This window comes from Epinephelus lanceolatus, chromosome 20, assembly GCF_041903045.1.
Source record: "Epinephelus lanceolatus isolate andai-2023 chromosome 20, ASM4190304v1, whole genome shotgun sequence".
Lineage (NCBI taxonomy): Eukaryota > Metazoa > Chordata > Actinopteri > Perciformes > Serranidae > Epinephelus > Epinephelus lanceolatus.
This window is the reverse complement of record NC_135753.1, coordinates 5283862-5297954: the sequence shown is the minus strand read 5'-3', so window position 1 is coordinate 5297954 and position 14093 is coordinate 5283862. Positions and strand designations below refer to the sequence as shown.

The 14093-nt window shown below is 36.4% G+C and overlaps 1 protein-coding gene across 2 annotated transcripts in view; it reads right to left on the bottom strand.

Annotated features, from left to right (window-relative positions):
• Positions 1–699: 699 nt before the first annotated feature.
• dipk1c (divergent protein kinase domain 1C) overlaps positions 700–14093 on the bottom strand; it is a 124837-nt gene continuing 111443 nt past the window's right edge. For both annotated transcript variants that reach the window (XM_078162594.1, XM_033638781.2), the window contains 3 exons: positions 9968–10132; positions 4397–4471; positions 700–2660 (listed from right to left, as the gene is read on the bottom strand). In XM_078162594.1, the coding sequence (XP_078018720.1) occupies positions 2442–2660; positions 4397–4471; positions 9968–10132 (459 nt within the window). In that variant the 3' untranslated portion in view covers positions 700–2441. The remainder of the gene's footprint in view (positions 2661–4396; positions 4472–9967; positions 10133–14093) is intronic.

Sequence of the window (14093 nt, the reverse complement as noted above, 5' to 3'; positions counted from 1 at the left end):
TGCCTTCTCACAGACATATTTGTACCACACAAAGCTGGGTGTTTTTTTACTGTGATGCATACTTTTTTCCTAACCATAACTAAGTAGTGTTTTTGCCTAAACCCAACAGGTGACCCATACTGACTGCCGCATTTGTGCCACACAAAGCCAGGAGTTTTTTTAGCGACATCTGGTATCTTTCCCTGACCATAACCAAGCAGTGTTTTTGCCTAAACCTAACCGCTGATCACCTACTTATAGCCGTGTTTGCGCTATTTAAAGACATGTATGTTTTTAGTGACATCTGCAATTGTTTTCTAATCATAACCAAGTAGTATTGCTGCCTAAAGCTCACTGCCTACCCCTTCTCACCACCGCATTTGTGCCACACAAAGCTGGATAACATTAAGTGCCATCAGCTATCTTACCCAAACCATAACCAAGTAGTATTGTTGCCTAAATCTGACCACCGACCCCTTCTGCGTCAAGATAGAACAAAAAAGGCTCTGGCCCCTGCGTCATTATAGTAATGCCGGGGTCCTACCTAAGTGGCAGTATATGATGAGTAGCGATGAGATGATGTTGTAATATGACAGATATGTAAGTTTGGGGTACGTTGTTTGCTACAGTTTTGAATAAACTGTTGAAACTGCAGCGGTTACAACCAAACAAATAATAGTTATCTACTTTTAAAAACCCAAACTGAAAGCCTAAAAATGACCAAGACAGCTATTAGTCATTTATTTACTTACTTACTTATTAATTAGTAGTTAATACAATTAGTACATTGTTACAGCTTGTCTGCAGCTTACATTTATCTACACAGTTGTTTTCTTACTGCAGTCTCTCTTCAAACGAGAGATTTTTTTTAAAAATCTCACTGAGACTAACAGGATACATAAAGGAGGAAAAAACTTTGATGGGTGAATTCACAAAGGATATTGTAATTTTTACAGCTGCTAAACCTGCACAAATGGAAACCATGTAATTTTCAAATGCACCCACAAAGGACAAAATGCACCAGAACTGCGCTGTCAAGCAAACAGTGTCTTGATGCTCCTGTGCTTATTTTCACATATTTAAATCAGGTAATATGCATACATTTGGTGCAAAATTGGCCCCTTTCTATGCAAGTGAGCTTCACTGCAAATACAGTCCAGTTCACAAAGATCAGCGCTACCAGCCACACAGTTACAGTAAAATTTTTAGTGTCTTAAGAGAGTTGGTCGGATCTGAAGCGTACTAACAGACAACAAATCATAAATACAGTTTCTCTCTGTCACATTTAAATTCCTGCATAAAGTTTTGAGAAATTCCTCTGCACCTGTAGCACGTCATCTGAACATTGATCACTTTTTTTCACTCTGCCATTGTTCTGCCTGTTCTGCAAAGGTAACATTTATACTTCACCACCTAGATAATTTCAGTCAGCTGCAAACACTTTATGGCTGTGTTTGTGCTGCAATATAATTAGTGTAATATCTTTGGTGAATCAGACCCCGAGACGGGGCAGATAGTGGTTACATTGCTCAATTCATGATTTTATCAGCAGCCGCAAAAATCCTCTGTGAATTCACCCCTGAGAGGATCCATAAAATGTTCCTCTGATGAGGTGACACTTAAGGCATTGCTGAGCTCACTTACTCAGCATTACAGTCCTGGTCAAGACGTTGACAAAATCCAATGTGATTTTCTGCAATCACAACATTATTAAACATTTTTACATCCAGAAAAAAATCTGGAGGCACATTGACAATAAAGAAACAGTTGAAACTGAGATGCAAAATCTGGTTTGTGTATATTACCCAAAGATGTACACAAAAGTATGCCAGCCTCCGCTCTCCTGGTTTCAGTCTTTCGACCAGATGTTGAACCTGCTGCAAGGATTTGATCCCATTCAGACACATGAATTCCAACACTGGTGTTGGTGATGAGGTCTGAATCACAGTTCATCTCATCCCAGAATGGAAGAACATTATTGTCTAAAATATTGTTGTTTGCCTCAGCATTAAGATTTCCCTTTAGGGGAACAAAGAGGCCAAAACCAGAAGAAACAAACCAAATAGACAAGCGTATACTTTTAGCTATATAGTATATATTTATAGTTCATGTTTTGACCAGATATAATGTAATAATGACAGAAATGGGCCATATTTGTTAAAAATCAGTCTGGATTGAAACATCATGCTGGTGGCTAAAACTGCAGCTCTGATTTCATACTTTTCTATCAGCAAATGTGTAAACAAACATCTGTGTTTTCTCCATGAGGGTAATTAGTTTCCAGGATGAGTGTTTCAACATCTCTGTCCCCACCTTTTTTTTGTTCAAAACTTCCCAAAGAAGAAACTGATTTTCCTCCTGTAGAAAGAGTGCACATGTGTATGTCTGAGGCTCTCCCTTTAGTGGGGACCTGTTATCACTAGGGCCATTCATAGGTCCCTTACAGTCTCCACTTCATCTCCTCAGAAGTTGAGTGCAGTGTGGACGTGGCCCTTCTCCTCCCAGACCCTTGTCCTCTCACCCGAGGCCCCTCCTTCCTTGAGGAGGCGCGTCAGGATGCTGAAGAGGCGCTGATGGACGTCCCTGCTCTGATCTGCCTCTCCTCCTCCTCCATCCTCCTCCTTCTCATCCACACCTCCATCTGTTTCTGAACACTCCTGCACCGCTCGCTGCAACTCCACCTGAAAAGACACAGAAGATGATTTTAAATTTGGATTTTCTGAAAAAGACCCATGAAATTCTTAAACCTAAAAACTGTTTTAGCATCAAAGCAGCTAAAAGTTTCTCTCTAACCCACTACACTTTTTTGAATTTAATATAATAAGTTTGTAGTTTGTCAGCCTAACATCAGTATTTTATGCTCTGCAAGGTGACCTTGGGTTTTTTGAAAGGTAAAGATGAAAGGTGAAATAAAAAGTATTATTATCATTATTATTGTTGTCATTTTGTTTCTTCATATTGCACTATTGCTCTTGTCATTTCACTTTATTCTGTTCACATGACATCTAATGCATGTCTTTCTGCTCTGCAGGAGTGATACCTGCTTTCGTGTCTTCCTGCAGTTCCAGTTTTTTGTGATGATTTTCCTTTTTCTGCAGCTCAGTCACCAGAAAATATGTTTGTATCGTACGTTTCTGAAAACCACAAATATGTTACGTTTGTAAGTTGATATTATTAAGCAGATACGTTTAAACTTTATATTTTAACAACGCTGTGGTTAATGTGTGTTTAGGCACATAAACCACTTAGTTATGGTTAGGAAAAGCACATGATTTGGAAGAAGAAGAAAAAAAAGAAGAAGAACTTTATTAATCCCTGAGATGAAATACAAATTTTTTTCACTTTGTTCTCAAATACACACAGGCCCGAAATACACACATATGCACAGACAGGACCTATACATGCATTAAATGGAGAGATGTCAGGGTGAGGGGGCTGCCTTGGACAGGCACCCTGAGCAGTTGGGGGTTCAGTGCCTTGCTCAAGGGCACCTTAGCAGTGGCTGGGAGGTGAACTGGCACCTCCCCAGCTACCGTACTTGGACTTGAGGGACTCAAACCAGCAACCCTCCAGTTCCCAACCCAAGTCCCTATGGACTGAGCTCAGTTGGTTTAAAATACCCGCATTTGGTAGCACAAAAGCTGCTGGAGAAGCGGAAATAGGATGCTAAAAACAACCATTTTTGTTGTTTGTTGGTCTTGAACAGTGGTCTGCAGCTTGGCAGGCATCGCCCACATGTCTTACAGGTATCTCGCCAAGGTGTCACACCATCCACCATCCTCTCCACTTCCTGATGACAAAGTCAGCTCATATACTACTTCATTTTAGAAACTCTGCTATGAAACATACAAATTTGTATCCATGGTTTGCAGAAATGTACAATGCCAATGTTTTATTCTGGTGACTGGGCTGTTTTCTGAGTTGAAGGTCTAACAACAGAACCCTTCATACAGTATGTTGTGCTGGTTGGGAATCCCTCTAAGACAAAATTGGAATTTTAGGATGTAGAAATAAAGCTGACTTGACTTAAAGTAAAAGGCGATAAGTAAGCCTGATGAAGCATGCCTGAAATAAGTTGCTCATTTAATTCTGTAAAAATAAATATCAAGAAGTTCTTTAAAGATATTTTTATATATGGCAAGTCTTACATTTGAATCATTTTTATTGTCTCCATTTGACCAGCCACCAAAGATGATTGAATATATACATGAATATAAATATAGAGAACATTAGATAATGATTGGTTCAGTGTGTTGCTGCTGCATTTATCTAAAAAAAAAAAAAAGACAATAAAAATAAAGATAGAAAATAAAGTATATTAATGAATACTATAAGCATAATTTTAGATAAATCTCTGTACAAAAAATGAATGTAAATAAATAATATAAATATAAAAGTAAATAAAAAACAATCCTACCTGCAGAGGGAGACCAGCTTTGGCCCCGAGCAGTGTGGGAGAAAACCATGGCCTGAAGATCTTCTCACAAATTACCTGAAGAGAAAAGAAGAAGAAAGGTGTGAAGATGTGGAGTAAAGATAAGAAAAAGAAGGGAGAGAGATGAGATCATCGGAAGACTAAGAGTGAAGATGCTTGGAGTGAAAAAAAGGAAGATAAGAAGCAGAGAAGAGAGGAGAGAGGAAAGGAGAGGAGCGAAAATATAGCAGAATTATGGATTATGAGAAAAAGTAAAAGAAAAGTGGAAAGAAAAGGAGGGATGAAGGTGACGATGAAAGGAAAGTTAGAGAAAAGAAAAGAGGCAAAACAAACGAGATGAGACCAAGTGGAGAGAGGAGGGGAAGTTAAGAGGAAACATAATAAAAGACAAAAGATTAGATGAAATGAAAAAGATAAGAGAGAGGAGATGAAAGGGAAAGTTAGTAGGTAATGACAAGGACAAGGGGAAAGGAAGTTATAAAGCAGTAAAGAAGAGATGAAGGAGACGAGACGGGAACAGAAAAGTAGAAAGCAGCATGAAAATGGTGAAGTATGAAAATACTGTGAAGAGAAAATAAAGGACAGCAAAGAGACGAGTGGACAAGAGGTAGAAATAGGGGATAAAGAAGAGGAGTGGGAATGAAAGAGAAGGACAACAGTAAAGATGAGAGATGAAAAGAAGTGAGGGGCAAAAAATGTGGGAGAAAATAAAAATGCAAAGAAAGGACAGAGACGGGGGAAAAGGGAAAGAATGAAAGTGAAAGGAAAAGAGAAAAGGAAATGAGGTGAGGAAAGAGGAGGACAGTAGCCAAGTGGAAAAATAAAGGAACATTTAGAGAAAGAGGGCAGGGAAGGAAAGGTAAAGAGGGCAAGAAGACAAAAGAAAAGACAAAAGCTGAGTGATCCTAAATGCTTTTTGTTTCTACGTCATTATGCAGATGATGCCTCACTTTTCATTATCAATCAGTCATCACACACAGTTCAAAAGACAATGGCTCCTTTCTGTGAGGAGACGATTGACAGACAGGGTCGTCAGAGGTCGTGCTCAGGAGACACCTGTGGAGTCTCAGGTGGACCAATCGGATAGCAGCGTGTCATCACTGTGTCATCAGCACCTTCTGTCTAGTGTCTAGTCTGCTCATAACATCTTTCTTCTGTGTTCTCCCTGTCCTTTGTTCATCATTTTACACTTTTCCCATCTTATCTTTTTTCCTGCTCAACTCTTCATTTCTCCATTCAGCACATTTTTTTGACTTCCTTTTTTGTTATTTAGGATTTTTGTTATCGACCATTTTGTTTTGTCTTTGATTATCTAGATTTGTTTATCCTGGTTATTTAGATTATTTTTTTTTGTGGATTTAGATTACTTCTCTTTGATTTTTTCTCTTCAATTATTTTAGCTTTTCATCTATATTTCATTCCTTCTTTCTCTTTTACACTTTCTTTCTCCTCTCCTTTTTTCTCTCCTAGATTTATTTCATTCTTTTATTCCTTTAAATCACATATTTTTTCGAACCTTTTAAATTTTATTTTCCAATAATCTCTTATGTTTTCTCTTCATTTTTGCATTTCAACTTCTTTTAATTGTAGTTTCTCTAATTTGTGTTTTCTCCTCACCTCTCATCTTTGGTTATTTTTCCTATTTTTAATTTTTTCTGTTCATATATATTTTAACATCTCTTGTCAGTTTTCTGTAGATTGTTTTAACTCCTTTAACTCCGTCCTTACTAAATTTTTTCCCACTTGCCCTTTTTAAAATTGTTTTCTTTCCTAGTTTTCTTTTTTTTTCTTTCTAATTTCTATTTTTTGTAACAGCCTTTAATTATGACTAGCGACTGTTACAGATCTGTTTTTCTTCTGGTTTGTATAAGAAGTAAAAATTCCTAGAGTCTGCATTCTCGCTCCTCCCCTCCGTCAGATGCTTTCATGTTTGTGCATCACATCAAAGTCTTTGCTCTCACAAAAATATTTTCCATCCGTCTCATATTCACACATATTCTCCTCTGATGAATGCAGGTATCTCTTATCATATGACATGTGATACAGGAGTCGGCAGGGTGATGAGAGTCTGTCCCGGCGTTGTCATGGTGATGATGGTGATGTCCTGCTTTGTGTCCCTGATGCTTCTTCCAAGTGTGACGGGCCGATGCTTCAAAATGGCTTCAAGTTACTGCTGATGTGGAGGCAAAATATAGGTTGTTATCATTATTATTATTAGTAGTAGTAATAGTAGTAGTAGTAGTAGTATTCTTGTTATTGTATAAATTAAAGTATTCTGAATACAATGTGAATTAGTGGAAAGTCCCAATAATGTATGTAATTATTTAATAATTTGATGAGACATTATGTTGCTTTCAGAATTACACTGACTAAATGCCTTCTTTAAATATACAATATAAGTAAATTACTATATAAGTTAAATCCCATCTCTACAGATGGAAATAATTTCATATTAATACTGCTAATAATACAACTCCTGCTTAAAGAAAAGGAAAGCAACTTATAATAATGTGATGTAACATATAATTGTGTAACATATAATTTTATTGGTAACATATATTCAATGTGATGCTGCTACAGCCACCATGATAGTACTACTACTACTACTGCTACTACTACTACTAATAATAATAATAATGATGAAAATAATAATTACAATAATAATGTGACTAAAATGCCATTCTGCTATCATGAACTTTCATGAAACTAAAGTTTTTGCTCCAGGTAATTACCAAAAATACAAGATGTTAAAATGTGATAATGTTGTTTTTAACTTTATTTACACAAAACCTCTCAACAGTTTCTGCAGTATCACCTAATGCAAGCTAATAGTTAGAATAATAAGAACTGCAACAAAACAACAAAGCTAAACATAAAAAGAAAAATTCAGACACTGATCAGAACAATTTTAACAAGTAAACTGTACTGAGAGAAAGAAAAAAAGACAAAAACCAAATCATGGTTTCCTGCTTTTACAAATTCAGACTTTTTAATTTTAATCTTAGATGTTTTGGAATAAAAATACAAATTTACAAAATGTTGTGCATTCTTTGAAGTGTAATTTGTGAAGAAACAAACATTGTTTAGATTATAGGTTTATGTATTTACAGAATGAATATAAGAATTGTGTAAAGCAGCAGGTGCATAAAAATGAAATCAAGCAAAATAAAAACAGTGAAATACCTGTACACATTGCCTCCTGATGACCCAGATGTTGCATCTCTAATATCATCGGTGCCAACAGTGAGGGGAACATCAACATTTTCTTTAATATTTGAAGTATTTAAAAGACATACAATACAGAAAGCAATAAATAAATAAAAGGAGCATTTGGGATCAATCTTTGTGATATAAAGTGAATGAGTCTGGATTAATTACAGTCATTCACATTTATTCATAAAGGTTTTTCTTTTCTATTATTAAAATTGGGATTTTATACCTTTAACAAATTTGTGCTTTTAAATGATTATTTCCACAATGTTTTATTGGTCAGTCAACACTGAAATTTACTGAAAACAAGGACGAGATAAAATAGTAACATAAACTGTTAATTATTTTTATCACCTCTTTCAATATGTACTGCTCATAGTAATAATGTTAACATTTTAACAAACAACATTTCACAGATTAATTTATTTCCTCTGGACACTGAACCTTAAGAAAAACATTCACACATGTTCAATAGGAAAATACAACTCTTAAAGTGTGTGAAAAAAAATGTGAATTAAAAGCACATTTCTAATAAAATATTTCTGCATGCAGGATTTAAACAGAATATATCAGTGGGTTCAAACCTCCCGTTCTCAGATCAGTAATTATCATTCCACACGCCGCTTTGCTCCACACCTATAATTAAATGTTTTGAAAGATGGATTACCCAGAATTCTTGAGAAAACACAACCCTGTCATTTATCAGGCAGCTTCTTTAGGGCCAAGGAGGACGCACGGCAGCAAGCGGGTGTTGAGGCCTCGGTTTAAGTTTTCTGTCAGGAGAAAACACTTCTGTATGGGTTACCAATGATATAAAAGAGAAGATTCTAACAGGATGTGTACTGAATACACAGAAAAGCAAAAAGCAAAAAAAAAAAAAAAAAAAAAAAAAGAACGTTTGGGAATTAATTCAGACAAAATAAGATTAATCGTTATTTAAACAATTTTATCACCTCTTTCAATATGTACTGCTCATAGTAATAATGTTAACATTTTAACAAACAACATTTCACAGATTAATTTATTTCCTCTGGACACTGAACCTTCAGAAAAACATTCACACATGTTCAATAGGAAAATACAACTCTTAAAGTGTGTGAAAAAAAATGTGAATTAAAAGCACATTTCTAATAAAATATTTCTGCATGCAGGATTTAAACAGAATATACCAGTGGGTTCAAACCTCCCGTTCTCAGATCAGTAATTATCATTCCACACGCCGCTTTGCTCCACACCTATAATTAAATGTTTTGAAAGATGGATTACCCAGAATTCTTGAGAAAACACAACCCTGTCATTTATCAGGCAGCTTCTTTAGGGCCAAGGAGGACGCACGGCAGCAAGCGGGTGTTGAGGCCTCGGTTTAAGTTTTCTGTCAGGAGAAAACACTTCTGTATGGGTTACCAATGATATAAAAGAGAAGATTCTAACAGGATGTGTACTGAATACACAGAAAAGCAAAAAGCAAAAAAAAAAAAAAAAAGAACGTTTGGGAATTAATTCAGACAAAATAAGATTAATCGTTATTTAAACAATAAATATTTGTGCAGCATTTCTAGTGCTAATGGCAAAAGTGCAGATATTAAAAGTCTAAGATATTACAGAAATCCTAAAATTGATTAATTAAAATCCGAATTATGCAGCTTTTGTTTTCTTGTGTTTTTAAATCTCAAAGGTTTTTATTTTTCGAAGATGTTTGCATCAGTGTGTTTTGATTATTTCAAATTCTTAAAGACACCTGCCTCTGAATTTAAACAATAAATACACTTTTAAAACAGATCAATTACAGTAAAAAATGGTTTTCTAAGTTTTAATTAATTAAATTAAACTAATGATCTGAAATAATAATAATTAATAACAATTTTGAGTCACTTTCCTAAAATAATAATTAGATATTTGACCACAGTTCAAACAAATGTTCTTTACAATAATAGAATTATTTTGATTAAAAATACTAAGTCATTTATTTATTGTGTGAACATTGTCTCTCAACATAGAAATTTATATAAATCCCAGAAATAAAAATATGTTAATGTACTGAATACTAATAAAGTCATTTCATACAAGACATAAACCACAACAGTGCTGCCTTGGACTGAGTAATCATTTTTAGTAACTCTTAAAAGTTTGACAGTTTTTTAAATAAAACTAAAAAACATAAATGATCAAGTCATGTTATGGGGGCTGTTTACTGTGACTCAGAGTTTCAGAGTCAGAGTTTGTTTCATTTCATCATCAACAAACATCAGTCAGAAAGCTTGATCATTCTGCCATGATATCCTACCACACACCAGTTTCTTAGTGTGCCACCTCACAGGACAAACCTGTCGGTCTCAGTCTCACCTGCAGGTTGCTGTTGCGACGGCGGGGGCTGCACCTGCGTTTGTTCAGGTTGCACCAGGACGAGCAGTCGAAGAAGTTACAGTCATCATCGCTGCTGCAGTTCTGGTCTAGGATGTCCCTCATCTTTGGCTCAAAGAATGCCATGTCCACGTCAATCGCCACCACCTACAGGAGACAAACAGAGACAAAACCTCAACTGTGTTCAGGTTCATCCTGGTCAATTTTATTATCATTTATAATTCATAAAGTATTCAAAGATGCAAACAAACAAATTTCATTAAAGCGACAATCAAAAAAGATAATGATTTGCTTTGATTTGTTTTGGGGGCACAGTCCCTGCAGGAAGAGCAACGAAGTTTCGAGGGCAGCCCCCTCACTCTGACATCTCTCCACTTTGTGCATGTATTGTATAGGTCCTCTTTCGGACCTGTGTGTTAATGACAAAAAGAGTGAAAAATTTAATTTCCCCTCAGGGGGATTAATAAAGTAAAAAAAAAAAAAAAAAAAAAAAAAATCCCAGCTGGAAAAACAGGTCGCTAAATACACCCACACCTAGGACGCTGCTGGAAACACAGCGAAAAACACAAAACACAACTGGCATTGTTGTTTGTTGGTCTTGAACAGTGGTCTGCACCACATCTCACCTAGGTGATAGCACCATCCACCATCCCCTCCACCTTCGGATGACATAGTTAGCTCATATGCTACATCACTTTTGAAACGCTGCTATGACACGTGGAAACTTGAAAATATCACGTATGGTCATGGTTTGCAGAAATGTAAAATGCCAACATTTTTCTCTGGCGACTGCTCTGTTGTGGCTCTCAGCCCCAAACCCATTGGTTCCCGCTGAAGATGTAAATCTTTAAAAACACAAATATATACTTTTATCAGTGATTTCGTCAAACAGCTGCTCACTGTAGTTTTTATAAAACAAATGGGCAAAAAAATGGTTGTTGTTAAGGACTATTTTTTGTGGTGGATTAATCCACATTTAGAGCTCTAGTGTGTATTTTTGTCAGCAGGATGGCATGTGTGGGATTGAGTCAAAATAACTTCAGTGTGTGTGTTTATGGTGATGGAGGAACAACAGTGTGACTCACTGGTGTGTTTTTACAACTGTGGAGGATGAAGATATATCAGACTGTAGATACACACACCATACATGTTAGTAGGATCACCATGAATAAGATGAAATTACTCATTTTATTCATTACAGTCACATCTTTGTGGAAGCTGTTTCTACTGATTTCTACTATCAGGAAAGTCATTAAATCATACATTTTCCTATAAAACACATTAAATGAACATAGAAGCTGCTGATTTGAACATGATGGCAGTTCTTGTTTTATATGCAGCATTTTACAGTGTTGGCATTGTAAGCTGTGAGTTGTTAAATCTGTTCCATGCCAACACTTTTGTAGGGAAAACCTAAATCCTGCTATTCGTATAAGAGCAATAATGAGCCTCTAGCAACATTTGTTGGAGCCACTTTTGGCCTTGGACTGCTCATTTTCCTGTAATCCTGAGCCAGAAGTCTAATAGATAAAATAGTTTAGATTCAGTTGTGATGGTTGGCTGGAGCCCAGCACAGAGCTGACATGGTGTTGAATTAATGACAGTCTGGCTCAGTCTGCTGCATAAACCATAAAACCATCTGATAATGCTGAGAAAACAACTGCTGACATTTGTTTTGTTTTCTCACCGCTGCTTGTGAGGCATTTAAACTCTGCTTTGAATTTCACATGAAGGGAAGAGGCTCAGGCTCCTTACTTAAATAGGCAAACTTTAACTTTTGATTTTATATTACAGATGAATATTAAAGGATGAATATGTCAGTTTGAGAAGGTTGATTATAATGTGATTGATTGATGGAGACAGAATAAATCTTGGCATTGTATGTTTCTGCAAACCATGGAGATGTTACATTTGTACGTTATTATGTAGCAGATACGTTGAAACTTTCCTTTTCAACAATGCTGTGGATAATATGTGGTTGGGTTTAGACACAAAAACCACATGGTTATAAAAGATCATGTTTTTGGCTTAAATTACCCTGTTTTGGGAGTACAATCCTGGTAGGAAAAGCATTAATATCTCTGTGAAAACAACTGCTTTTCATAGTACTATTCCTGCTGGAAAAAGAACAATGGGTACCTAAAAACACAAATAGGTTTTGGCGAAAAAGCTGCTGGAAAAAGAGTGACAGGTCCCTAAAATCACATGTTTGGTGCCTAAAAAGCATGAAAAAAAGAGCACCATGTCCCAAAAAAATACCCACATTTGGCCCAAAAAAGCCGCAGAAAGAGAAACACACCCACATTTGCTGCCTAAAAAGGTGCTGCAAAAAATGATGAGTCTCTAAAATACACCCATGTTTGGTGCTTATAAAACCACTGAAAAAGGAGTGACATATCCCGAAAACCACCCATGTATGGAGGTTACAAAGCCTCTGGTACAAGAGCTACAGGTCTGTAAAAACATACCTGTTTATGGCCAAAAAAATACGAAACATGTTTTTTTCTTTTAGGTCTCTCTCTAAAAAACAAATGAACAATCAAACAAAAAAACCCATGTAATTTTGGTAAATTTGCCTTGAAAAGAGCGACAGGTCCCCAACAAAACACCCACATTTGGTGCCTTAAAAGCCACTGGAAAAAGAGTGAAGGATCCCTAATAGGTTTCAGTATGTAAAAATTAATAATACTGCATCACATTTTAGAAAAGTAACTTGTGGTGTTCCACAAGGTTCGGTATTGGGACCTAAGTTATTTATACTTTATTTGAATGATATTTGTACTGTATTTAATAAGTTGAAATTTATTACATTTGCGGATGATACAAATTTATTTTGTTCAGGACAAGACATTAAAGAATTGCTGACAACTGTAGAAAAGGAGTTGATCATGTTAAAAGAATGGTTTGATATCAATAAGTTATCATTAAATGAAAATAAAACAAAATTTATGGTCTTTGGTGGTGTTGGGCCTAATTGTGAAATGAAATTAATCCTAAATGGAGTTGAAATTGAAAGAGTTAATGAAACTAAATTCTTGGGAGTAATTTTAGATCATAAATTCAGTTGGAAGCCACATATAGAATATATTAAACAGAAATTATCTAAATCTATTGGTATTATTTATAAAACTAGGGATTTGTTGAACAAGGAATGTCTGCGTATATTATATTTTTCACTTATAATGCCATATATGTCATATTGTGTTGAGGCTTGGGGAAATCAATCAATCAATAAATCAATTTTATTTATAAAGCCCAATATCACAAATCACAATTTGCCTCACAGGGCTTTACAGCATACGACATCCCTCTGTCCTTATGACCCTCGCAGCGGATAAGGAAAAACTCCCCAAAACAACCCTTTAACGGGGAAAAAAAACGGTAGAAACCTCAGGAAGAGCAACTGAGGAGGGATCCCTCTTCCAGGACGGACAGACGTGCAATAGATGTCGTACAGAACAGATCAGCATAATAAATTAACAATAATCCGCATGACACAATGAGACAGAGAGAGAGAGAGAGAGAGAGAGAGATGCAGGTAATAATATTATAGTTATAGTTCTGGCTACTGTGGTACAATATGTTGAAAGTATGTATTAATATCTGGCAGTATACATGTGTGACAATAGTCATGTGTATAATAACAGTAGAAGTATGACTAATGACTAATGATGGCAGCAGCAGCAGGCGGCATCTGGCAGGACCACGGCAGCAGCACAACCACACACGTCACGCTGTCCAGGCACCGCTGCCATATGAGTTAATCTGAGAGACAGTGGAGCACAAAGGCTTCGGAGAAGAAGCCGAGTTAGTGACATCCAGAATGGCCGAGTTAGCAAGATGCAGTAATAGAATACGAGAGAGAGAGAGAGAGAGAGAGAGAGAGAAGGAGAGAAGGTGCCCGGTGTATTATAGGGGGGTCCTCCGGCAGACTAGGCCTAAGTCAGCCTAACTAGGGGCTGGTACAGGGCAAGCCTGAGCCAGCCCTAACTATAAGCTTTATCAAAGAGGAAAGTCTTAAGTCTAGTCTTAAATGTGGAGACGGTGTCTGCCTCCCGGACCGTAACAGGAAGATGATTCCACAGGAGAGGAGCCTGATAGCTGAAGG